At 56.3% G+C, this 23,622-nt stretch overlaps 3 protein-coding genes across 6 annotated transcripts in view; 2 read left to right on the forward strand and 1 right to left on the reverse strand.

Annotated features, from left to right (window-relative positions):
- The window catches only part of xpo5 (exportin 5), a 33,673-nt gene extending 27,138 nt beyond the window's left edge, over window positions 1–6,535 (forward strand). The window contains 14 exon segments of one of the 2 annotated variants that reach the window (NM_203781.2): window positions 398–579; window positions 675–775; window positions 887–980; window positions 1,624–1,760; window positions 2,117–2,214; window positions 2,589–2,635; window positions 2,755–2,849; window positions 3,061–3,147; window positions 3,271–3,353; window positions 3,712–3,819; window positions 3,918–4,058; window positions 4,227–4,388; window positions 5,128–5,585; window positions 5,781–6,535. In NM_203781.2, coding sequence (NP_989112.2) covers window positions 398–579; window positions 675–775; window positions 887–980; window positions 1,624–1,760; window positions 2,117–2,214; window positions 2,589–2,635; window positions 2,755–2,849; window positions 3,061–3,147; window positions 3,271–3,353; window positions 3,712–3,819; window positions 3,918–4,058; window positions 4,227–4,388; window positions 5,128–5,271 — 1,479 coding nt within the window. In that variant the 3' untranslated portion in view covers window positions 5,272–5,585; window positions 5,781–6,535. 2 annotated transcript variants of the gene reach the window in all.
- A 1,544-nt stretch (window positions 6,536–8,079) lies between these two features.
- On the reverse strand, window positions 8,080–19,688 carry polr1c (RNA polymerase I and III subunit C). 3 transcript variants are annotated; one of them, XM_031901844.1, is made up of 9 exons: window positions 19,514–19,688; window positions 17,192–17,263; window positions 16,949–17,056; window positions 16,677–16,809; window positions 13,128–13,250; window positions 12,880–13,035; window positions 12,628–12,777; window positions 12,394–12,510; window positions 8,080–8,759 (listed from the first exon to the last, which is right to left on the reverse strand). In XM_031901844.1, the coding sequence occupies exons 1-9, from the start codon at window positions 19,514–19,516 to the stop codon at window positions 8,641–8,643; spliced, it is 981 nt and encodes a 326-aa protein (XP_031757704.1). In that variant the 5' UTR covers window positions 19,517–19,688; the 3' UTR covers window positions 8,080–8,640. The 3 variants fall into 3 exon arrangements, with proteins under 3 accessions (XP_031757704.1, XP_031757702.1, XP_031757703.1); XM_031901842.1 differs by lacking the exon at window positions 19,514–19,688 and adding an exon at window positions 19,341–19,501; XM_031901843.1 differs by lacking the exon at window positions 19,514–19,688 and adding an exon at window positions 19,341–19,500 and having other exon boundaries at window positions 13,128–13,247.
- Window positions 19,689–19,791: 103 nt separating this feature from the next.
- The window catches only part of yipf3 (Yip1 domain family member 3), a 20,458-nt gene continuing 16,627 nt past the window's right edge, over window positions 19,792–23,622 (forward strand). Inside the window, 1 exon segment of the mRNA NM_001126994.1 lies at window positions 19,792–20,114. Within this exon segment, the coding sequence (NP_001120466.1) occupies window positions 20,043–20,114 (72 nt within the window). The 5' untranslated portion in view covers window positions 19,792–20,042.

Below are 23,622 nucleotides of genomic sequence, written 5' to 3' on the forward strand. Positions count from 1 at the left end.
ACAGGGAACTCTGAGTATCACTCATGTATTATAAGGGATAATGTACCCCCTACTGTAAATGATAAGGATATTAGCAGTCACTGAGGGGTTCTGTGCCCCCCATATAAAGGCACAAGGCTGCAGGCTGAGTTATACAGGGAACTCTGAGTATCACTCATGTATTATAAGGGATAATGTACCCCCTACTGTAAATGATAAGAATATTAGCAGTCACTGAGGGGTTTTGGGATCATATATATATATATATATATAGTGCAGAAGGTCATGTTGTTTCCTGCAGGGGCTGCTGGGTATGGAGCACGGAGCGCCAGAGCAGTGTCTCCTTATGTCTGTGGATTGGGGGTGTGGGATTCATGTTACTTGTTGTTACACACAAGACCCCTCTGCTCTCCCCCAGCTCTCCCTGTGCACATTCGCGCTGCTGGGAATGGTCAAACGCTCGCAGTGGCCGACTGATCCCGAGGAAGCCAAAGCCGGGGGGTTTGTGATTGGCTACTCCGCCAGTGGGGCGCCTCTGTTGCGCAACCCGGGTGCCCGGCTGCTGCTGAAAGTCCTGGACAGTCTGTTGGCGCTGATCAGGTGAGTGTGTGCCCACCTACCCCTTTCCCTATTATCCCAGCCCCCCCCCCCCCAGCCTGTGGGCCCTCACTACCCCCCGCTGTTCTTTATTCCAGGACAATGAATAACCTGTACCTCCCGGAAGTCATGGGCAAAATGGGCGACACTTTCTGCAAGTCGTTAAACATGCTCGCCATGGACAGGAAACTTCTCATGGGTACGGGGGGCTCTGTGCCCACTTCCTGGTCTGTGTGTGCACCCTGAATTCAATGTTCCCGCTTTCTGTGTGTCTTGTGCCTGAATAACTCCGCCTCTCTGTCCTCCTCAGGCACCAGCCAATCAGCCATAGAAGACTGTGACTTGCCCGCTAAGACGAATTTGAGCAGGATACAGTTTTTCTTTGCTTCTCTCTTTGATAACTGGTGAGTGCCAACGTGGTTTCTGTGCCGCCCCCGCTGCTCCCCTCTCCTGCCCGACGCACTCTGCCGCTCCCCTCTCCTGCCCGACGCACCCTGCCGCTCCCCTCTCCTGCCCGACGCACTCTGCCGCTCCCCTCTCCTGCCCGACGCACTCTGCCGCTCCCCTCTCCTGCCCGACGCACTCTGCCGCTCCCCTCTCCTGCCCGACGCACCCTGCCGCTCCCCTCTCCTGCCCGACGCACTCTGCCGCTCCCCTCTCCTGCCCGACGCACCCTGCCGCTCCCCTCTCCTGCCCGACGCACTCTGCCGCTCCCCTCTCCTGCCCGACGCACTCTGCCGCTCCCCTCTCCTGCCCGACGCACCCTGCCGCTCCCCTCTCCTGCCCGACGCACCCTGCCGCTCCCCTCTCCTGCCCGACGCACCCTGCCGCTCCCCTCTCCTGCCCGACGCACTCTGCCGCTCCCCTCTCCTGCCCGACGCACTCTGCCGCTCCCCTCTCCTGCCCGACGCACCCTGCCGCTTTCCCTACTGCCCCTCCCTACTGCTATCTGCCCATACAGGGGGGTTTTTCCCTCTGCTCTATGGATCTTATTGTCCTCTCTCCCCCCCACTTCCATCCCATTATGTTACATTTGCTTGTATTTAGCTGCCAGATACTGGGACACTGCGGCCCCTCCATGCCCCACGAATTCTACTCCGTTCCTGACTTGGCGTCTCGTCTGCTCAGCTCTGTCTTCACCAACGCGGACAATGTACCTGATTACAGGCTCCGATTAATTCTACATATCCTTTGGTTTAGTCCCACTGAGTGGCACACAGCGCCCCCTGCTGGCTGGGAGGCAGTTATACAGACTAGAGGGGAGCAATCCCTGCTGGCTGAGGGGCAGTTATACAGACTAGAGGGGAGCAATCCCTGCTGGTTGGGGGGCAGTTATACAGACTAGAAGGGAGCAATCCCTGCTGGCTGGGGGGCAGTTATACAGACTAGAGGGGAGCAATCCCTGCTGGCTGGGGGGCAGTTATACAGACTAGAGGGGAGCAATCCCTGCTGGCTGGGGGGCAGTTATACAGACTAGGGCTCTGGGGTTGCTCCATTGGGCTCCCAGTTCCCTGTGACGTTCCTTAACCATTTGGTGCACGTGTCCTTGTGAAGCCGCTAATCCTTTCCTGCCCCGCAGAGAAGTACGAGAGCCTGGTCTGCCCCATCCTCGGACCCCTGATTATTTATCTGTACCAGGTAGGAGGCGCCATATAGACACTAACGAATTCTCAGACTGACGCATTCTCTTGTACAATAATCAGGGTTAATTGGTTCAGGAGCCTGAGGAAATCTTCCTTTAGGTCTTGTGGCCCCCCCCCCCCCCTGCAGTAAGTGGGCACCCCCAGAGCTAATGTGCATTGGGCAGCCCTTGCCAAATCTGTGCCATAGGAAGGCAGCACAGAGACCCTGTAGCGTTGGTTGTTGGCATAAGGTGAAGAGCAGAATATTCCTGTTGCCCCTGTGGGGTCTCTCTGTTCCGGCACAGCGCCACACTGTGGCCTCATTCTGCATTGCGCCCTGTGTTAGTACATACAGTTTTCAGCCCTGTGATGTATCTGCTTCCCTTACAGAGACTTTCCCAGAAATGGCTGAGTATCAACCAGAGAACTGTAGTGAGGTAAGTACAGCGAGGGTTCCCTATAAGGGGGCTAATCCTACTTACAGCCAATGAGCAAATAGGGGTGGGAGCAGCCAGTAACGGGCTGGTTAGAGGTTATAACTGCGCTCTACTTGCAGTGAGGAGGACTACACGGAGGAAGACAGTGAGTGCCAAGAGGTTCTGGAGGAGCAGCTAGTAAGGCAGCTGACCCGGGAAGTGGTGGATTTGATTGGTGAGTCTTACGCCCTCTGCTTGTGTGGGGTATGAGGCTCTTTGGCCAACCCTTGCTGAGTTGGGGGGCACCCACCATTTGCTATAATCTTATCCCACACACACCCATTCTTGTTCCATCGGTGCCCATGTGTATCTCACCTGTGCCCCGCCCCGTGCCCCGCGCCCCTGCAGCCTCTCCCATTCGCTAACACTTACCATCTCTATTGCAGGTTCTTGCTGTATCGCCAGGAAAAGCAATGATTTCTGTGCATCTGGGGCAGATGTTGGGCACAGTGCTGGGCAGGCCGATGGCGATGGTAAGGAGTGGCGCTGTGTTACAGACATTATACCTATTCCTAATGTGAGTGTCTTAGATTGTGTGGCCACGTGTCTGATGCCCAGGCGGCGCCTCTCTCTCTCTCTCTCTCTCTCTATTGCAGAGGAGGAAATGATGACAACGGAGGCCGTGGCACCTGGACCCATTGAACTGACAGAGCTGGGGCAATTCCTGCTTGCCAATGAGGTGAGGGGTTCTGAGTGTGGGTGAAGGAGCCAGAGGGTGGTGGTGTGGATGTGGGTGTGGATGTGGGAGGAGGAGCCAGAGGGTGGGATGTGGATGTGAGAGGAGGAGCCAGAGGGTGGGGTGTGGATGTGAGAGGAGGAGCCAGAGGGTGGGATGTGGATGTGAGAGGAGGAGCCAGAGGGTGGGGTGTGGATGTGAGAGGAGGAGCCAGAGGGTGGGATGTGGATGTGAGAGGAGGAGCCAGAGGATGTGGATGTGGGAGGAGGAGCCAGAGGGTGGGATGTGGGTGAAGGGAAATTAACAGTAACATTTTGTTATCTGCACCCGTGCCAGTTTCATTTTATTTCCTTCCTTTCAGGAGATTTCCACCTCGCTGCTGGTCATTTCCTTCAGCCCGTTGGTGTGGAAGGACACGATGGCCTGTCAGAAGGCGGCCTCTCACCTCTGCTGGCCCCTGCTCAAACAGGTAACTGCCAGCTGTACCCCCCCACCCAGCAGCCTGGTGTATGCCCTACATTCCTTCCTATTTGTATCTTTATCCATGGTCCCTCTTGCTCCCCCCAGGTGATGTCTGCGTCCCCCCTGCCTGCCGATGCCGCTCTGTGTGTGTTTTCCAATATACTGTGTGGGCTGCAGACTCACGGGCAGCATGAAAGCTGTAAGTTCCCTTTGGTGCAGCTCTCGTTCCAGACCTACGAGGCCCTGGTAAGTAACGGGGTGTCACCCTTACGTAAGGATTTGCTCCTCCTCCTCAGACCCCTATAACTTGTGGCCCCCAACAGTTGCAGGATCCGCCCCCTCTGTGCCCCCGTCTCTCATAATCTTACTCTTTAGCACAAATAAAGGAGAGAACCTGCCCTTTCTGTCCCCTAGCGCCCCCAGTACCCAGAGCTGCGGGGGCTGATGGAGCAAGTGCCGGACGTCCCGCGAGATTCCCTGGAGCAGTTTGACGCCAAGCTCTTGGCCCCCCCGCAGAAAGTGGGCGAGAAGAAGCGGAGGGAACACTTCAAGAAGCTGATCGCCGGGTGTATCGGGGTGAGTGCGGTTCCGTTGGTTTTGTTGTTACTGGGACTGGGCTGGGGGGAGGCCTGATAGGGCTGCAGGTACAGTTGTGGCCCCCGCAATCATTTGCCCATAAATCATTTTCATTAAAGGCTCCTTGCACTCAGTCCTTCCCACATTCTATTCTGAGATAAGAGTGCCTGCACCAAGCGCTAACTCCTGGGTTCTCTCAGCGCCAGGCTCAGACTGAGGGGTGCAGGGCCCACCAAGGAGCCCCCGCCACAGCCTTTACACCCCACGACTTGTCCGACCCCCTTCCCCCAGCAGGGATCGGGTCAGGGCCGGCGGGGCCCACCAGGTTTTTTTGCCCAGTCTGACCCTGCTCAATTGCACCAAAAGTGAAGAAAAGACAAAGCGCACACACGGTTGCGCAAATTTTTGCCAATCAGATACAGTTGCATTAGGAGTATTGCCCCTTCATGACAAAATTGACGCCAGAACTCTGGGGCAAAGTGCTGCATTGTGGGAAAATAACACGGCAAATGAGCTTGAAATTGCACCTGTATGCGTGTCTCTGCCCATGATGGCGGCCGCTTGCCTTGATCCAATCGTTTGTGTGCTTCCATGAGCTGTGCCTCTAAAGCCCCCCAACAGTGTGTGTAGACTCCACTTGCCCCAAGCCCCCCCCCCCCCCCCGTCCTACTTGCCCTGTTGGCATAATGGCAGGGCTTGGGCTGTTACTCATGTTGTTGTTGTTGTTGTTGTGTTGCAGAAGCCGCTGGGGGAGCAGTTCCGGAAGGAGGTCCATATACGCAACTTGCCCGCTTTGTTCAAGAAGAAGACCAAGTCGGCGCCGGACAGCGATTCCGTACTGAGCAGTTGTGACAGCTCCCTGGTGGCTCTGTTCCAGCCCTGACCTGCACCCCCAAATCTGCCTCTGACACATTCCGCTGTGCCCAGTCGCTATGGCATCACTACAGATGGGGCAGAATTGGGACATTTTCTGCTGCCTGACTCCCCCCACCCCTCCCCCCATGGGGGTCACATACCTTTAGGAACAATCTCATTAAGTATTATGCACTCGTGCTCCATACACTGCCCCCTGCTGGAGGAAGCGCATCGATATTCCTGCTCGCTAGTGACTGGTCCCTGGCTAGAAGAGTGGGGTCGCCCTGCCCCTGGCTAGGAGAGTGGGGTCGCCCTGCCCCTGGCTAGGAGAGTGGGGTCGCCCTGCCCCTGGCTAGGAGAGTGGGGTCGCCCTGCCCCTGGCTAGGAGAGTGGGGTGGCCCTGCCCCTGGCTAGGAGAGTGGGGTGGCCCTGCCCCTGGCTAGGAGAGTGGGGTGGCCCTGCCCTCTGCCCCGGGCTGGGAGAGTGGGGTGGCCCTGCCCTCTGCCCCGGGCTGGGAGAGTGGGGTGGCCCTGCCCTCTGCCCCGGGCTGGGAGAGTGGGGTGGCCCTGCCCTCTGCCCCGGGCTGGGAGAGTGGGGTGGCCCTGCCCTCTGCCCCGGGCTGGGAGAGTGGGGTGGCCCTGCCCTCTGCCCCGGGCTGGGAGAGTGGGGTGGCCCTGCCCTCTGCCCCGGGCTAGGGGGTCGCCCTGCCCTGAACATACAAGGAACTTTCTGTGGGTATGTGGGGGGGCACTGGTTGCTGGGAATGAGGCAGTTGGCTCCTCCAATGACAAACGGACGCCTACGGAAGGGGGCCATTCCGGGGGCCTCACAGTGCAAAGGAAAAGCTAAACCCTCCCTTTGGTTCCAGAGCCAATGAATTTGGGGGCACTAATGGCACGGCTGCTTTACCCCCATACGGAATTGGCCCCGACACCTTTCCCTTTATGGCGGATGTTGGAAAGGTCCCTGCGTTCCGGTAGGTGAGTGCCGCGCTCTCGCACAGGGCGCCCTACGTTTACCGTTCCTTTACGTTAAAGGTAAATTAAAGTCGGAACAACTTGCGTTAATTTATTATGTTTTGTACTGGGGCGGTGCCGGCTGTGGTTCCGGACTGGACAATATTTTATCACTTTCTGGTTTGCGCCACTGCTGCAAAGAGCTGTTGTTGGAAAGGCAGCCTTACTTGTTGGCCGTAGCTGGGCCGTGTGGTTCCAGCCGGAGGCGCAGGTAATGGGCCGGGAGGGGTCTACTGTTGCCCAGCAGTGACCCGAATAAAGGTATTGGCCCTTTAACTGGATCTTTCCTTTTGTACTCGCACAGGAGATGGGGAATCGCATGAAACAAATAGTGTAATATGTCTTATATAATAGGGCAACTCCCCATATAATAAAACGATATTAAAGTGCAATCCAAATCCTCCACCGACATCGCTCCCCAGGCCCAAATGCTCATCTGCCCCTGTGGTTCTGTTGGGGTAAAGGACGAATCCTCACAAGCAAACATATGAGAAGGGAATAAAAGATAGCACCAAAAGGTGGCCCCTTTATTGGGGCTCCCTATAGATCCCCTCAGGTCCCTGTCTGGGTTTCATATGGGGGGTGGGCGTGTCCTAACGGTCCCTGCCAGAAGCACAGTAAGAGGGGCACAGCCAATCACAGCCCTGCACTCACACAAGCACAGACAGGCTTCAGTTCCCTATCAGGTCAGCCTAGATGCTGATTGGTTCCTATCCTACAGTGCCGCCGCCCCCTGCACAGCCTGGGAAAGGAGGCAGCAGGAAGTGGCACAGATGGGCGGGGTTTTGGTGGAATTTCTCAATAAATCAGCCCAAGAGCGGGTTAGGCTCGGGGGGGGGCAGCTGAAGGGCGGGTTAGGCTCAAGTTGAATATTTTTCGACTCACAAATAGGAACCATAGCAGATAGAAGTGAGTCTGAGAATATCAGAAGCAGAGGCTAAAGCTGAACTAAATTAGCACATTTGCCCTTTCTGTATCGGTTATAAGCCATTTATTTCCATTACTTACTGGAGCCGCACTCTGGCTCCTCCTCTTTTACTATTAATATAGAGGTTTGGGGTTGGGGTTTGGCCTCGGCCTGTGCTGCAGTCGGCTCCCCGTTTCCTATCTTTGCCCCTGTGATTGCCGATTTACAACATTAGTGTTTGTAGTTAATAAATGCCTTCCTCTTCTTTCCTATTTACTTCTGAAGTAAATGATACACCGTTATGGGCACTGTTCCACTCTGGTTCTGGTACTGTGTATTTGCTATGGGTTCTGGGTTGTTAGCAAGTTCTGGTTGGCTCCCCAATGATCTGAGCCCTGCAGCACATTTATACACTTGTTCCCATTAACTGCCCCACCAGTGCTGTTCCTCCAGTCAGTATCGGGGTAATTAAAATACCCCATTATCAGTACTTGCTGCAAACTAGCAGCCTCTTCACTAACTTTGGGGGGGTTTGGGGCTCCCCCTAGAATTAACGTGGCTGATGCTTTGCAATCTGACCCATAAGGCTTCAGCCTGGGCCCCAGGGGTAACTGGTATAACTGGCACACACGGGCATAGCCGATTGCTTGGCAGGACCAGCCAAAAGCCTTGGGTTGGACCCTTGTTTGGTCAGTCACTGTGTGTATATATGTGTGTATATATGTGTAACCCTTGTTTGGTATATTTGGGGGGGGGGACATTCCTTAAGCTTTACATTGGGGCCCCCTGCTCTATTAACCCTGTATGGGCACAGACACGCCCAGCTGTTACCTGATTGGCTCAGTGCTTGCCAATCTCACTGCTGTCCCTTTTGCTATTTATATAAATACACCCCCACAAAAAAAAAAACCCGTTTTACTCAGCATCACCCTATTTTTTTTATTAATGGTACATTCCATGTTCTGCTTACACACAAACTAACCCTTTCAGTGCTGTACAGAGTCGCTGCCCAACGTACAGGGCTATTTGGGAAGAATCACAGACCCCCCCCCCCCCCCCCCATTATCTGTCTGGGTGGGTAGCCAGGGGGAGGGGGGGTTCTTTGGGTCACTGGATCCAGAAGCTTCAGTCCATACGCAAAGTTACTCCGTCACTGGGGGGAAGAGGGGCCAATGCTCATCCCAAACGGACCCATTCTCAGCACCGGTACCAGGACCTAGGGGAGCCCCGCCCACATTGCCCTATTACTGTCTCTTGAATCCACAGGCTCTTTGTGACTGTAGGGGCCAATTCCCCTGGGGGGCTTCTCACAGCAGAACTGTTCCACTATGGGTGCCAGTTGGGTCGGGTACAGGTACCAGGTGGAACACAGAATCCATAAAAAGTTCTGCAGAAAGTTCAGTCCCAATGGACCTATCAGGGAGGTTCTGCCCCAGAATACATAGGACAGTAGCCCCTCCCTCCCTAGATTGGATCAGTCCATCTGCGATGTGTCCAGCTCGTCCAAGAACCGCCGGCATTTGCCCATCAGAACCTTGATGGCTTCACTCACCAGGATATCGGGGGGCAGGATCCCTGTGGATTCTACTGAGACTGGGGAGAAAGATAAATAATAATTGTGACTTCAACTAATTCTGAATCCAAAGGAGGCAGCGTGATGGTTTAGGGGGGAGAGAAGGAGGCGGCGTGATGGTCTGGGGGGGGGAAGAGAAGGAGGCAGCGTGATGGTTTGGGGGGGACGAGAAGGAGGCAGCGTGATGGTTTGGGGGGGACGAGAAGGAGGCAGCGTGATGGTTTGTGGGGGAACGAGAAGGAGGCAGCGTGATGGTTTGGGGGGGGAGAGAAGGAGGCAGCGCGATGGTTTGGGGGGGGGGAAGAGAAGGAGGCAGCGTGATGGTTTAGGGGGGGAGAGAAGGAGGCGGCGTGATGGTTTGGGGGGGGAGAGAAGGAGGCGGCGTGATGGTTTGGGGGGGGGGGGGCAGAGAAGGAGGCGGCGTGATGGTTGGGGGGGGGGGGGAGAGAAGGAGGCGGCGTGATGGTCTGGGGGGGGAGAGAAGGAGGCAGCGTGATGGTTTGGGGGGGGAAGAGAAGGAGGCAGCGTGATGGTTTGGGGGGGACGAGAAGGAGGCAGCGTGATGGTTTGGGGGGGACGAGAAGGAGGCAGCGTGATGGTTTGTGGGGGAACGAGAAGGAGGCAGCGTGATGGTTTGGGGGGGGAGAGAAGGAGGCAGCGCGATGGTTTGGGGGGGGGGGAAGAGAAGGAGGCAGCGTGATGGTTTGGGGGGACGAGAAGGAGGCAGCGTGATGGTTTGGGGGGGACGAGAAGGAGGCAGCGTGATGGTTTGTGGGGGAACGAGAAGGAGGCGGCGTGATGGTTTGGGGGGGGAGAGAAGGAGGCGGCGTGATGGTTGGGGGAGGGGAGAGAAGGAGGCGGCGTGATGGTCTGGGGGGGGAGAGAAGGAGGCAGCGTGATGGTTTGGGGGGGGAGAGAAGGAGGCAGCGTGATGGTTTGGGGGGGGAAGAGAAGGAGGCAGCGTGATGGTTTGGGGGGGGGGGAGAGAAGGAGGCAGCGTGATGGTTTGGGGGGGGAAGAGAAGGAGGCAGCGTGATGATTTGGGGGGACGAGAAGGAGGCAGCGTGATGGTTTGGGGGGACGAGAAGGAGGCAGCGTGATGGTTTGGGGGGACGAGAAGGAGGCAGCGTGATGGTTTGGGGGGGAAGAGAAGGAGGCAGCGTGATGGTTTGGGGGGGAGAGAAGGAGGCAGCGTGATGGTTTGGGGGGGGGGAGAAGGAGGCAGCGTGATGGTTTGGGGGGGGAGAGAAGGAGGCAGCGTGATGGTTTGGGGGGGAAGAGAAGGAGGCAGCGTGATGGTTTTGGGGGGGGAGAGAAGGAGGCAGCGTGATGGTTTGGGGGGGGGAGAAGGAGGCAGCGTGATGGTTTGGGGGGGACGAGAAGGAGGCAGCGTGATGGTTTGGGGGGGGACGAGAAGGAGGCAGCGTGATGGTTTGGGGGGGACGAGAAGGAGGCAGCGTGATGGTTTGTGGGGAACGAGAAGGAGGCAGCGTGATGGTTTGGGGGGGGGGGAAGAGAAGGAGGCAGCGTGATGGTTTGGGGGGACGAGAAGGAGGCAGCGTGATGGTTTGGGGGGGACGAGAAGGAGGCAGCGTGATGGTTTGGGGGGAAGAGAAGGAGGCAGCGTGATGGTTTGGGGGGGACGAGAAGGAGGCAGCGTGATGGTTTGGGGGGACGAGAAGGAGGCAGCGTGATGGTTTGTGGGGGAACGAGAAGGAGGCAGCGTGATGGTTTGGGGGGGGAGAGAAGGAGGCAGCGTGATGGTTTGGGGGGGGGGGGAAGAGAAGGAGGCAGCGTGATGGTTTGGGGGGACGAGAAGGAGGCAGCGTGATGGTTTGGGGGGGACGAGAAGGAGGCAGCGTGATGGTTTGTGGGGGAACGAGAAGGAGGCAGCGTGATGGTTTGTGGGGGAACGAGAAGGAGGCAGCGTGATGGTTTGGGGGGGGAGAGAAGGAGGCGGCGTGATGGTTGAGGGGGGGAGAGAAGGAGGCAGCGTGATGGTTTGGGGGGGGAAGAGAAGGAGGCAGCGTGATGGTTTGGGGGGGGGAGAGAAGGAGGCAGCGTGATGGTTTGGGGGGGGGGAAGAGAAGGAGGCAGCGTGATGGTTTGGGGGGACGAGAAGGAGGCAGCGTGATGGTTTGGGGGGGACAAGAAGGAGGCAGCGTGATGGTTTGTGGGGGGGAGAGAAGGAGGCAGCGTGATGGTTTGGGGGGGAACGAGAAGGAGGCAGCGTGATGGTTTGGGGGGGGAGAGAAGGAGGCAGCGTGATGGTTTGGGGGGGAAGAGAAGGAGGCAGCGTGATGGTTTGGGGGGGGAAGAGAAGGAGGCAGCGTGATGGTTTGGGGGGGGAGAAGGAGGCAGCGTGATAGTTTGGGGGGGGACGAGAAGGAGGCAGCGTGATGGTTTGGGGGGGGAGAGAAGGAGGCAGCGTGATGGTTTGGGGGGGAGAGAAGGAGGCAGCGTGATGGTTTGGGGGGGAAGAGAAGGAGGCAGCGTGATGGTTTGGGGGGGGAGAGAAGGAGGCAGCGTGATGGTTTGGGGGGGGGAGAGAAGGAGGCAGCGTGATGGTTTGGGGGGACGAGAAGGAGGCAGCGTGATGGTTTGGGGGGGACGAGAAGGAGGCAGCGTGATGGTTTAGGGGGGGGACAGAAGGAGGCAGCGTGATGGTTTGGGAGGGAGAGAAGGAGGCAGCGTGATGGTTTAGGGGGGGGACAGAAGGAGGCAGCGTGATGGTTTAGGGGGGGAGAGAAGGAGGCAGCATGATGGTTTAGGGGGGGGACAGAAGGAGGCAGCGTGATGGTTTAGGGGGGGGACAGAAGGAGGCAGCGTGATGGTTTAGGGGGGAGAGAAGGAGGCAGCGTTGATGGTTTAGGGGGGGGACAGAAGGAGGCAGCGTGATGGTTTAGGGGGGGGACAGAAGGAGGCAGCGTGATGGTTTAGGGGGGAAGAGAAGGAGGCAGCGTGATGGTTTAGGGGGGGAGAGAAGGAGGCAGCGTGATGGTTTAGGGGGGGACAGAAGGAGGCAGCGTGATGGTTTAGGGGGGGGACAGAAGGAGGCAGCGTGATGGTTTAGGGGGGGGACAGAAGGAGGCAGCGTGATGGTTTAGGGGGGGACAGAAGGAGGCAGCGTGATGGTTTAGGGGGGAGAGAAGGAGGCAGCGTGATGGTTTAGGGGGGGAGAGAAGGAGGCAGCGTGATGGTTTAGGGGGGGAGAGAAGGAGGCAGCGTGATGGTTTAGGGGGGGAGAGAAGGAGGCAGCGTGATGGTTTAGGGGGGGAGAGAAGGAGGCAGCGTGATGGTTTGGGGGGGAGAGAAGGAGGCAGCGTGATGGTTTGGGGGGGGAGAGAAGGAGGCAGCGTGATGGTTTGGGGGGGGGGAGAGAAGGAGGCAGCGTGATGGTTTGGGGGGGAGAGAAGGAGGCAGCGTGATGGTTTGGGGGGGGGAGAGAAGGAGGCGGCGTGATGGTTTTTGCTGAGTTGGGGGCATCAAAGGAGTTGCCTTGATATTTTTTAACACCCTCTAGTCTGTGACTATTGGGCATTCCGTTGCCAAGCAGCCGGATAGTGACCCCCAGGCTCCGCCCGGTGGGAAGATGTGGGAAAGCGATGGGCGTAACCCCACTGAGCCAATAGCGTCCCAGAGCCGGGCACTTACAGATGTAATAGTCTCGCACGCGCGCCATTCGCACCAGGTCCTTCAGATCATCATGGCGGAAGATTTCCCGCCCGCAGGTGTCCGTCCGTGCGTTTATTACCCTGGCCACTCTCTTCCCTGGGGGAAACACGGGGTACAGTAAAACAGGGGGGTAAACACGGGGGGAGAGTAAAACACGGGGCAAGACAGATACGGAAGCTCGGGGGGGTCTCTACACCAACAAACAGCACTTACCGTCCACCTCATCGACGCCGATGACCCCCGGAGAGAAGCAGCGCTGCAGTCGATCCGCCAGCTCCCCCTCGATGGGGCACAACAGGGTGATCTCGGGCAGCAGCCGGTAACTGGCCGTGGCCACGGGAGAGAACTTGGCGTGGTCTTTCCCTGCCGAGGGAGGGAGACGTGTTACAGAACCGACCCCCCCGCTGCGCCAGTCTGTATGTGAATGAGCCCCCCATTCCTGTGCCCCCCGGGCCCCCCACTCACCGATGCCCTTCACGCAGTGCATGATAACGCTGATCTCCTGCCCGGGGCGCAGCTGCGCAATCAGAATGTCGCCATGGACGGGCCGAGGGGGGTCAGTCTCTGGGAACAGGTCGGACTGGTTGCCCTGTGGGAGCCACTTCATGTGACTGGTGTAAACTGGGAGAGAGAGAGCGTCGGGCCGGGGGTTAGGGAACCAGGACACCCAATGAGAATTGGGCATCAAGATCATGTGACACGGGTCCGATTACCTTTATGGTTCAGGTAGAGCTCATTTGGGTCGGAACAATCCTTGGAGGCTCTGGGGTTCCTGGTGCACTTGACGTTCAGCTCAAACTGTAGGGTGTCTATCTCTGTGCCCTCGCCCTCCTCTGCTGGGCAAATAGGGTGGCAACTGAGCAGGCGGGTATATACACACGTGTAACCATGGCAACATACTGAGCCCTCACATACACAGGCGGGTATATACACACGTGTAACCATGGCAACATACTGAGCCCTCACATACACAGGCGGGTATATACACATGTAACTATGGTAACATACTGAGCCCTCACATACACAGGCGGGTATATACACACATGTAACCATGGCAACATACTGAGCCCTCACATACACAGGCGGGTATATACACACATGTAACCATGGCAACATACTGAGCCCTCACATACACAGGCGGGTATATACACATGTAACTATGGCAACATACTGAGCCCTCACATACACAGGCGGGTATATACACACATGTAACCATGGCAACATACTGAGCCCTCACATACACAGGCGGGTATATACACACATGTAACTATGGCAACATACTGAGCCCTCACATACAAAGCCGGGTATATACACTTGTAACTATGGCAACATACTGAGCCCTCACATACACAGGCGGGTATATACACACATGTAACCATGGCAACATACTGAGCCCTCACATACACAGGCGGGTATATACACACATGTAACTATGGCAACATACTGAGCCCTCACATACACAGGCGGGTATATACACACATGTAACCATGGCAACATACTGAGCCCTCACATACACAGGCGGGTATATACACACACGTAACTATGGCAACATACTGAGCCCTCACATACACAGGCGGGTATATACACACATGTAACCATGGCAACATACTGAGCCCTCACATACACAGGCGGGTATATACACATGTAACTATGGCAACATACTGAGCCCTCACATACACGGGAGGTTATATACACACATGTAACCATGGCAACATACTGAGCCCTCACATACACAGGCGGGTATATACACATGTAACTATGGCAACATACTGAGCCCTCACATACACGGGAGGTTATATACACACATGTAACCATGGCAACATACTGAGCCCTCACATACACAGGCGGGTATATATACATGTAACTATGGCAACATACTGAGCCCTCACATACACAGGCGGGTATATACACATGTAACTATGGCAACATACTGAGCCCTCACATACACGGGAGGTTATATACACACATGTAACCATGGCAACATACTGAGCCCTCACATACACAGACGGGTATATACACATGTAACTATGGCAACATACTAAGCCCTCACGTACACGGGCTGGTATATACACATGTAACTATGGTAACATACTGAGCCCTCACATACACAGGCGGGTATATACACACATGTAACCATGGCAACATACTGAGCCCTCACATACACAGGCGGGTATATACACACATGTAACCATGGCAACATACTGAGCCCTCACATACACAGGCGGGTATATACACATGTAACCATGGCAACATACTGAGCCCTCACATACACAGGCGGGTATATACACACATGTAACCATGGCAACATACTGAGCCCTCACATACACAGGCGGGTATATACACACATGTAACTATGGCAACATACTGAGCCCTCACATACACAGGCGGGTATATACACACATGTAACTATGGCAACATACTGAGCCCTCACATACAAAGCCGGGTATATACACTTGTAACTATGGCAACATACTGAGCCCTCACATACACAGGCGGGTATATACACACATGTAACCATGGCAACATACTGAGCCCTCACATACACAGGCGGGTATATACACACATGTAACTATGGCAACATACTGAGCCCTCACATACACAGGTGGGAATATACACACATGTAACTATGGCAACATACTGAGCCCTCACATACACAGGCGGGTATATACACACGTAACTATGGCAACATACTGAGCCCTCACATACACAGGCGGGTATATACACACACGTAACTATGGCAACATACTGAGCCCTCACATACACAGGCGGGTATATACACACATGTAACCATGGCAACATACTGAGCCCTCACATACACAGACGGGTATATACACATGTAACTATGGCAACATACTAAGCCCTCACATACACAGGTGGGAATATACACACATGTAACTATGGCAACATACTGAGCCCTCACATACACAGGTGGGAATATACACACATGTAACTATGGCAACATACTGAGCCCTCACATACACAGGCGGGTATATACACACGTAACTATGGCAACATACTGAGCCCTCACATACACAGGCGGGTATATACACACACGTAACTATGGCAACATACTGAGCCCTCACATACACAGGCGGGTATATACACACATGTAACCATGGCAACATACTGAGCCCTCACATACACAGGCGGGTATATATACATGTAACTATGGCAACATACTGAGCCCTCACATACACAGGCGGGTATATACACATGTAACTATGGCAACATACTGAGCCCTCACATACACGGGAGGTTATATACACACATGTAACCATGGCAACATACTGAGCCCTCACATACACAGACGGGTATATACACATGTAACTATGGCAACATACTAAGCCCTCACATACACGGGCTGGTATATACACATGTAACTATGGCAACATACTGAGCCCTCACATACACGGGCGGGTATATACACACATGTAACCATGGCAACATACTGAGCCCTCACATACACAGGCGGGTATATACACATGTAACTATGGCAACATACTAAGCCCTCACATACACGGGCGGGTATATACACACATGTAACCATGGCAACATAATGAGCCCTCACATACACAGGCGGGTATATACACACATGTAACCATGGCAACATACTGAGCCCTCACATACATGGGTGGGTATATACACACATGTAACCATGGCAACATACTGAGCCCTCACATACACAGGCGGGTATATACACACATGTAACCATGGCAACATACTGAGCCCTCACATACATGGGTGGGTATATACACACATGTAACCATGGCAACGTACTGAGCCCTCACATACACAGGCGGGTATATACACATGTAACTATTGCAACATACTGAGCCCTCGCATACATGGGCGGGTATATACACATGTAACTATGGCAACATACTGAGCCCTCGCATACATGGGCGGGTATATACACATGTAACTATGGCAACATACTGAGCCCTCACATACATGGGCGGGTATATACACATGTAACTATGGCAACATACTGAGCCCTCGCATACATGGGCGGGTATATACACATGTAACTATGGCAACATACTGAGCCCTCACATACACGGGCGGGTATATACACATGTAACTATGGCAACATACTGAGCCCTCACATACACGGGCGGGTATATACACATGTAACTATGGCAACATACTGAGCCCTCACATACACGGGCGGGTATATACACATGTAACTATGGCAACATACTGAGCCCTCACATACACGGGCGGGTATATACAAACAGACGTGTCACTGCGGCGTCCCTTACCCGCACTTCGATACTCAAACAGCCGCGGATCCACCCTGATGGGGATGAGGCCCAGCCGATGTGCCAGAATCTCGTCCTGGATGATAGACGTGTTGTTATAGACATAGACCTTCTCCACCGCCATGGTCGGTACCTGCCCAACGGGAAGGAAAGTGCATGAGGGGAGGAGCCAAAAGGGGGCATGGGGCGTAGCCAATAGTTAGTTGCACATGAGTTATAAAACCTGGCACCGCCCATCTAATCATGCAGTTACCATGGTTACAGGCGGGTACCTCTGCCAGGAGAATTCGCCTGAATGCGTTTGCGATGGCCGCGTCGATTCCAACCATGTCGAACTCCAGGGTGTCCCCTTCCATCTTCACTATGTCTATGCGGAAGTTCTGGGGGCAGAGGGAGAGGAGTCAGGGGGTTGTAGTTCAATATGATCTGCATGGGGGGGGGTGGAAATACCTGGCACCCTGGGGGGGCACATAGAGGGGCAGTGCCAGGGAACGGGTACACGGGTACACACTCACGTTCTCAAATCTCCCATAGTTCCATGTGTCGTTGTAGCCCATGTAGTTCCCAGGGAAGTCTGTGGTGTGAACCTGCAGGGGCACAAAGTGGCAATGTTAGCGGCCCCCCAGCCTCAGGGGGCACAGAGTGGCAATGTTGGTGCCCCCCCAGCCTCAGGGGGCACAGAGTGGCAATGTTGGTGCCCCCCCAGCCTCAGGGGGCACAAAGTGGCAATGTTAGCGGCCCCCCAGCCTCAGGGGGCACAGAGTGGCAATGTGAGCGGCCCCCCAGCCTCAGGGGGTACAGAGTGGCAATGTGAGCGGCCCCCCAGCCTCAGGGGGTACAGAGTGGCAATGTGAGCGGCCCCCCAGCCTCAGGGGGTACAGAGTGGCAATGTGAGCGGCCTCCCAGCCTCAGGGGGTACAGAGTGGCAATGTGAGCGGCCCCCCAGCCTCAGGGGGTACAGAGTGGCAATGTGAGCGGCCCCCCCAGCCTCAGGGGGTACAGAGTGGCAATGTGAGGCCCCCCGGGGGCAGGGCATGGGGCCCCCCAGCCTCAGGGGGTACAGAGTGGCAATGTGAGCGGCCCCCAGCCTCAGGGGGTACAGAGTGGCAAGTGAGCGGCCCCCAGCCTCAGGGGGTACAGAGTGGCAATGTGAGCGGCCCCCAGCCTCAGGGGGTACAGAGTGGCAATGTGAGCGGCCCCCCAGCCTCAGGGGGTACAGAGTGGCAATGTGAGCGGCCCCCAGCCTCAGGGGGTACAGAGTGGCAATGTGAGCGGCCCCCCAGCCTCAGGACAGAGTGGCAATGTGAGCGCCCCCCAGCCTCAGGGGGTACAGAGTGGCAATGTGAGCGGCCCCCCAGCCTCAGGGGGTACAGAGTGGCAATGTGAGCGGCCCCCCAGCCTCAGGGGGTACAGAGTGGCAATGTGAGCGGCCCCCCAGCCTCAGGGGGTACAGAGTGGCAATGTGAGCGGCCCCCCAGCCTCAGGGGTACAGAGTGGCAATGTGAGCGGCCCCCCAGCCTCAGGGGGTACAGAGTGGCAATGTGAGCGGCCCCCCCCAGCCTCAGGGGTACAGAGTGGCAATGTGAGCGGCCCCCCAGCCTCAGGGGGTACAGAGTGGCAATGTGAGCGGCCCCCCAGCCTCAGGGGGTACAGAGTGGCAATGTGAGCGGCCCCCCAGCCTCAGGGGGTACAGAGTGGCAATGTGAGCGGCCCCCCAGCCTCAGGGGGTACAGAGTGGCAATGTGAGCGGCCCCCCAGCCTCAGGGGGTACAGAGTGGCAATGTGAGCGGCCCCCCAGCCTCAGGGGGTACAGAGTGGCATGTGAGCGGCCCCCCAGCCTCAGGGGGTACAGAGTGGCAATGTGAGCGGCCCCCAGCCTCAGGGGGTACAGAGTGGCAATGTGAGCGGCCCCCCAGCCTCAGGGGGTACAGAGTGGCAATGTGAGCGGCCCCCCAGCCTCAGGGGGTACAGAGGCAATGTGCGGCCCCCAGCTAGGGGCAAGTGCATGTGAGCGGCCACCCAGCCTCAGGGGTACAGAGTGGCAATGTGAGCGGCCCCCCAGCCTCAGGGGGTAAGAGTGGCAATGTGAGCGGCCCCCAGCTCAGGGGTAGGGCAATGTGAGCGGCCCCCAGCCTCAGGGTACAGAGTGGCAATGTGAGCGGCCCCCCAGCCTCAGGGGGTACAGAGTGGCAATGTGAGCGGCCCCCCAGCCTCAGGGGGTACAGAGTGGCAATGTGAGCGGCCCCCCAGCCTCAGGGGGTACAGAGTGGCAATGTGAGCGGCCCCCCAGCCTCAGGGGTACAGAGTGGCAATGTGAGCGGCCCCCCAGCCTCAGGGGGTACAGAGTGGCAATGTGAGCGGCCCCCCAGCCTCAGGGGGTACAGAGTGGCAATGTGAGCGGCCCCCCAGCCTCAGGGGGTACAGAGTGGCAATGTGAGCGGCCCCCCAGCCTCAGGGGATACAGAGTGGCAATGTGAGCGGCCCCCCAGCCTCAGGGGGCACAGAGTGGCAATGTTAGCGGCCCCCCAGCCTCAGGGGGTACAGAGCGGCAATGTGAGCGGCCCCCCAGCCTCAGGGGGCACAGAGTGCAGGATACACTGGCGGCTCAGGGGCCCTACGGGATGCGGGAAGTGTCAGTAACGGGGGGGCCCCAGCTGCACTCACATTGCGGATCCCGAACTCCCCGAGCACCACTCGCTCCCGCATTTCTTGCACCGAACCCGGAACCGCCATGCCGCTCTCTCTCTCTCCCAGGAGCCACACGTGTAGACAGAGCATGCGCAGTTCCCGCAGCCCAAGCGCCGCCCCCGTCAGTCCTATAGCGCTTGCGCACTCACCATACCGAGTTTCCTTGGTTACCTAAGGCGTCGAGCGCCATATTGCTTGTGGCAACACACCTCAACCCCTCTCTATATACGCCTCGCCGGCTTATTAAGTATCGTTTCTCTATATTGTATTATTTTAAACTTTCGCGTATTTTACAAGTCGGTGTTAGCCGCACAAATATGTAACCGAGGCGCCCCCCCCCCAATATGGCGAGGGCGAGTGACGTCAGGCAGGGGGCGGATTTCTCTCGCGAGATTTGGCTTGTCACCACGTCATCACTCAGTGTTTAGTTCCTGGGGCAGCGGGGCAGTAATATTGGCTTCAACACCGGGGGAGTAGGCGCTATCTGCCCCTCAGTGTGTCCCCTCAGTGCTGTGTGGGAGGGGCAGGTAGTGAGGGAGGGGCAGGATCTGGGGCAGGTAGTGAGGGAGGGGCAGGTTACGGGGCAGGTAGTGAGGGAGGGGCAGGTTACGGGGCAGGTAGTGAGGGAGGGGCAGGTTACGGGGCAGGTAGTGAGGGAGGGGCAGGTTACGGGGCAGGATGGCCAACTCATCGGGGTCAAGCAGAAACCTGACAGCCGCTGACTGGGGCGGATTCGATGACAACATGCAGGTAAGTCTATTGGTATTATCTGCCCCCTGTGTGTTCCCTATGGGGGGGCCCAGCTGGTAATAATACCCTATAGCTACGGGGGGGGCAGCTGGTAATAATACCCTATAGCTACAGGGGGGGGCCACAGCTGGTAATAATACCCTATAGCTACAGGGGGGGGCAGCTGGTAATAATACCCTATAGCTACAGGGGCGGGGCACAGCTGGTAATAATACCCTATAGCTACGGGGGGGGGCACAGCTGGTAATAATACCCTATAGCTACGGGGGGGGGGCAGCTGGTAATAATACCCTATAGCTACAGGGGGGGCACAGCTGGTAATAATACCCTATAGCTACAGGGGGGGGCACAGCTGGTAATAATACCCTATAGCTACAGGGGGGGGGACAGCTGGTAATAATACCCTATAGCTACAGGGGGGGGGGGGCAGCTGGTAATAATTCCCTATAGCTACAGGGGGGGCACAGCTGGTAATAATACCCTATAGCTACGGGGGGGGGGGCACAGCTGGTAATAATACCCTATAGCTACAGGGGGGGGGCGGCCAGCTGGTAATAATTCCCTATAGCTACAGGGGGGGGCACAGCTGGTAATAATACCCTATAGCTACGGGGGGGGGCAGCTGGTAATAATACCCTATAGCTACAGAGGGGGGGGGCACAGCTGGTAATAATACCCTATAGCTACAGGGGGGGGGGCCGCTTGGTAATAATACCCTATAGCTACAGGAGGGGGGGGCACAGCTGGTAATAATACCCTATAGCTACGGGGTGGGGGCAGCTGGTAATAATACCCTATAGCTACAGGGGGGGGGGGCACAGCTGGTAATAATACCCTATAGCTACAGGGGGGGGGGGCACGGCTGGTAATAATACCCTATAGCTAGGGGGGGGGGGCCAGCTGGTAATAATACCCTATAGCTACTAGGGGGGGGGGCCAGCTGGTAATAATACCCTATAGCTACAGGGCCACAGCTGGTAATAATACCCTATAGCTACAGGGGGGGGGGCCAGCTGGTAATAATACCCTATAGCTACAGGGGGGGCGGCCCAGCTGGTAATAATACCCTATAGCTACAGGGGGGGGCAGCTGGTAATAATACCCTATAGCTACAGGGGGGGGGCGGCAGCTGGTAATAATACCCTATAGCTACAGGGGGGGGGCCAGCTGGTAATAATACCCTATAGCTACAGGGGGGCCCAGCTGGTAATAATACCCCTAAGCTACAGGGGGGGGGCAGCTGGTAATAATACCCTATAGCTACAGGGGGGGGGCGGCAGCTGGTAATAATACCCTATAGCTACAGGGGGGGGGGCCCAGCTGGTAATAATACCCTATAGCTACAGGGGGGGGGCCCAGCTGGTAATAATACCCTATAGCTACAGGGGGGGGCAGCTGGTAATAATACCCTATAGCTACAGGGGGCGGCAGCTGGTAATAATACCCTATAGCTACAGGGGGGGGCACAGCTGGTAATAATACCCTATAGCTACAGGGGGGGGGGGCAGCTGGTAATAATACCCTATAGCTACAGGGGGGGCACAGCTGGTAATAATACCCTATAGCTACGGGGGTGGGGGCAGCTGGTAATAATACCCTATAGCTACAGGGGGGGGCACAGCTGGTAATAATACCCTATAGCTACAGGGGGGGGGCACAGCTGGTAATAATACCCTATAGCTACAGGGGGGGCACAGCTGGTAATAATACCCTATAGCTACAGGGGGGGGCAGCTGGTAATAATACCCTATAGCTACAGGGGGGGGGGGCAGTGGTAATAATACCCTATAGCTACAGGGGGGGGGGGGGCAGCTGGTAATAATACCCTATAGCTACAGGGGGGGGCCACAGCTGGTAATAATACCCTATAGCTACGGGGGGGGGCAGCTGGTAATAATACCCTATAGCTACAGGGGGGGGCACAGCTGGTAATAATACCCTATAGCTACAGGGCGGGGGGGGGGGACACAGCTGGTAATAATACCCTATAGCTACAGGGGGGGGGGCACGGCTGGTAATAATACCCTATAGCTACAGGGGGGGGGGGGTATTTGGGCAGCTGGTAATAATACCCTATAGCTACATGGGGGGGGGGGGGGCCAGCTGGTAATAATACCCTATAGCTACAGGGGGGGGCACAGCTGGTAATAATACCCTATAGCTACAGGGGGGGTGGGGCCAGCTGGTAATAATACCCTATAGCTACAGGGGGGAGGGCCCAGCTGGTAATAATACCCTATAGCTACGGGGGGGCAGCTGGTAATAAATACCCTATAGCTACAGGGGGGGGCGGCAGCTGGTAATAATACCCTATAGCTACAGGGGGGGGGGGGCCCAAGCTGGTAATAATACCTATAGCTACAGGGGGGGCACAGCTGGTAATAATACCCTATAGCTACAGGGGGGGGCAGCTGGTAATAATACCCTATAGCTACAGGGGGGGGGGGGGGGCACAGCTGTAATAATACCCTATAGCTACAGGGGGGGGGCACAGCTGGTAATAATACCCTATAGCTAGCAGGGGGGGGGGCCAGCTGGTAATAATACCCTATAGCTACAGGGGGGGGGCACAGCTGGTAATAATACCCTATAGCTACAAGGGGGGCACAGCTGGTAATAATACCCTATAGCTACAGGGGGGGCCCAGCTGGTAATAATACCCTATAGCTACTCAGGGGGGCCCAGCTGGTAATAATACCCTATAGCTACAGGGGGGGGGCACAGCTGGTAATAATACCCTATAGCTACAGGGGGGGGGCACAGCTGGTAATAATACCCTATAGCTACAGGGGGGGGCACAGCTGGTAATAATACCCTATAGCTACGGGGGGGGGGCAGCTGGTAATAATACCCTATAGCTACAGGGGGGGCAGCTGGTAATAATACCCTATAGCTACAGGGGGGGGGCAGCTGGTAATAATACCCTATAGCTACAGGGGTGGGGCAGCTGGTAATAATACCCTATAGCTACAGGGGGGGGGGGCAGCTGGTAATAATACCCTATAGCTACAGGGGTGGGGGCGGCCAGCTGGTAATAATACCCTATAGCTACAGGGGGGGGGGGGCACAGCTGGTAATAAACCCTATAGCTACAGGGGGGGGGGGCAACAGCTGGTAATAATTCCCTATAGCTACAGGGGGGGCAAGCTGGTAATAATACCCTATAGCTACAGGGGGGGGCAGCTGGTAATAATACCCTATAGCTACAGGGGGGGGGGGGGCAGCTGGTAATAATACCATATAGCTACAGGGTGGGGCAGCTGGTAAATAATACCCTATAGCTACTGGGGGGGGCACAGCTGGTAATAATACCCTATAGCTACAGGGGGGGCAGCTGGTAATAATACCCTATAGCTACAGGGGGGCACAGCTGGTAATAATACCCTATAGCTACAGGGGGGGGCCCAGCTGGTAATAATACCCTATAGCTACAGGGGGGGGGGCACAGCTGGTAATAATACCCTATAGCTACAGGGGGGGGCCACCAGCTGTGTAATAATACCCTATA

Source organism: Xenopus tropicalis, chromosome 5 (genome assembly GCF_000004195.4).
Source record: "Xenopus tropicalis strain Nigerian chromosome 5, UCB_Xtro_10.0, whole genome shotgun sequence".
Lineage (NCBI taxonomy): Eukaryota > Metazoa > Chordata > Amphibia > Anura > Pipidae > Xenopus > Xenopus tropicalis.

What these genes read in the sequence shown, in the direction of transcription:
- polr1c (XM_031901842.1), bottom strand. Translation starts at nt 19,454, where the DNA reads ATGCTCTGTCTACACGTGTGGCTCCTGGGAGAGAGAGAGAGCGGCATG. An exon ending in GGGAGTTCGGGATCCGCAAT is followed by an intron (nt 17,264 to 19,340) that starts GTGAGTGCAGCT and finishes GTGCCCCTGCAG; the next exon opens with GTTCACACCACAGACTTCCC. An exon ending in GCACTGCGTGAAGGGCATCG is followed by an intron (nt 12,778 to 12,879) that starts GTGAGTGGGGGG and finishes CTCCCTCGGCAG; the next exon opens with GGAAAGACCACGCCAAGTTC.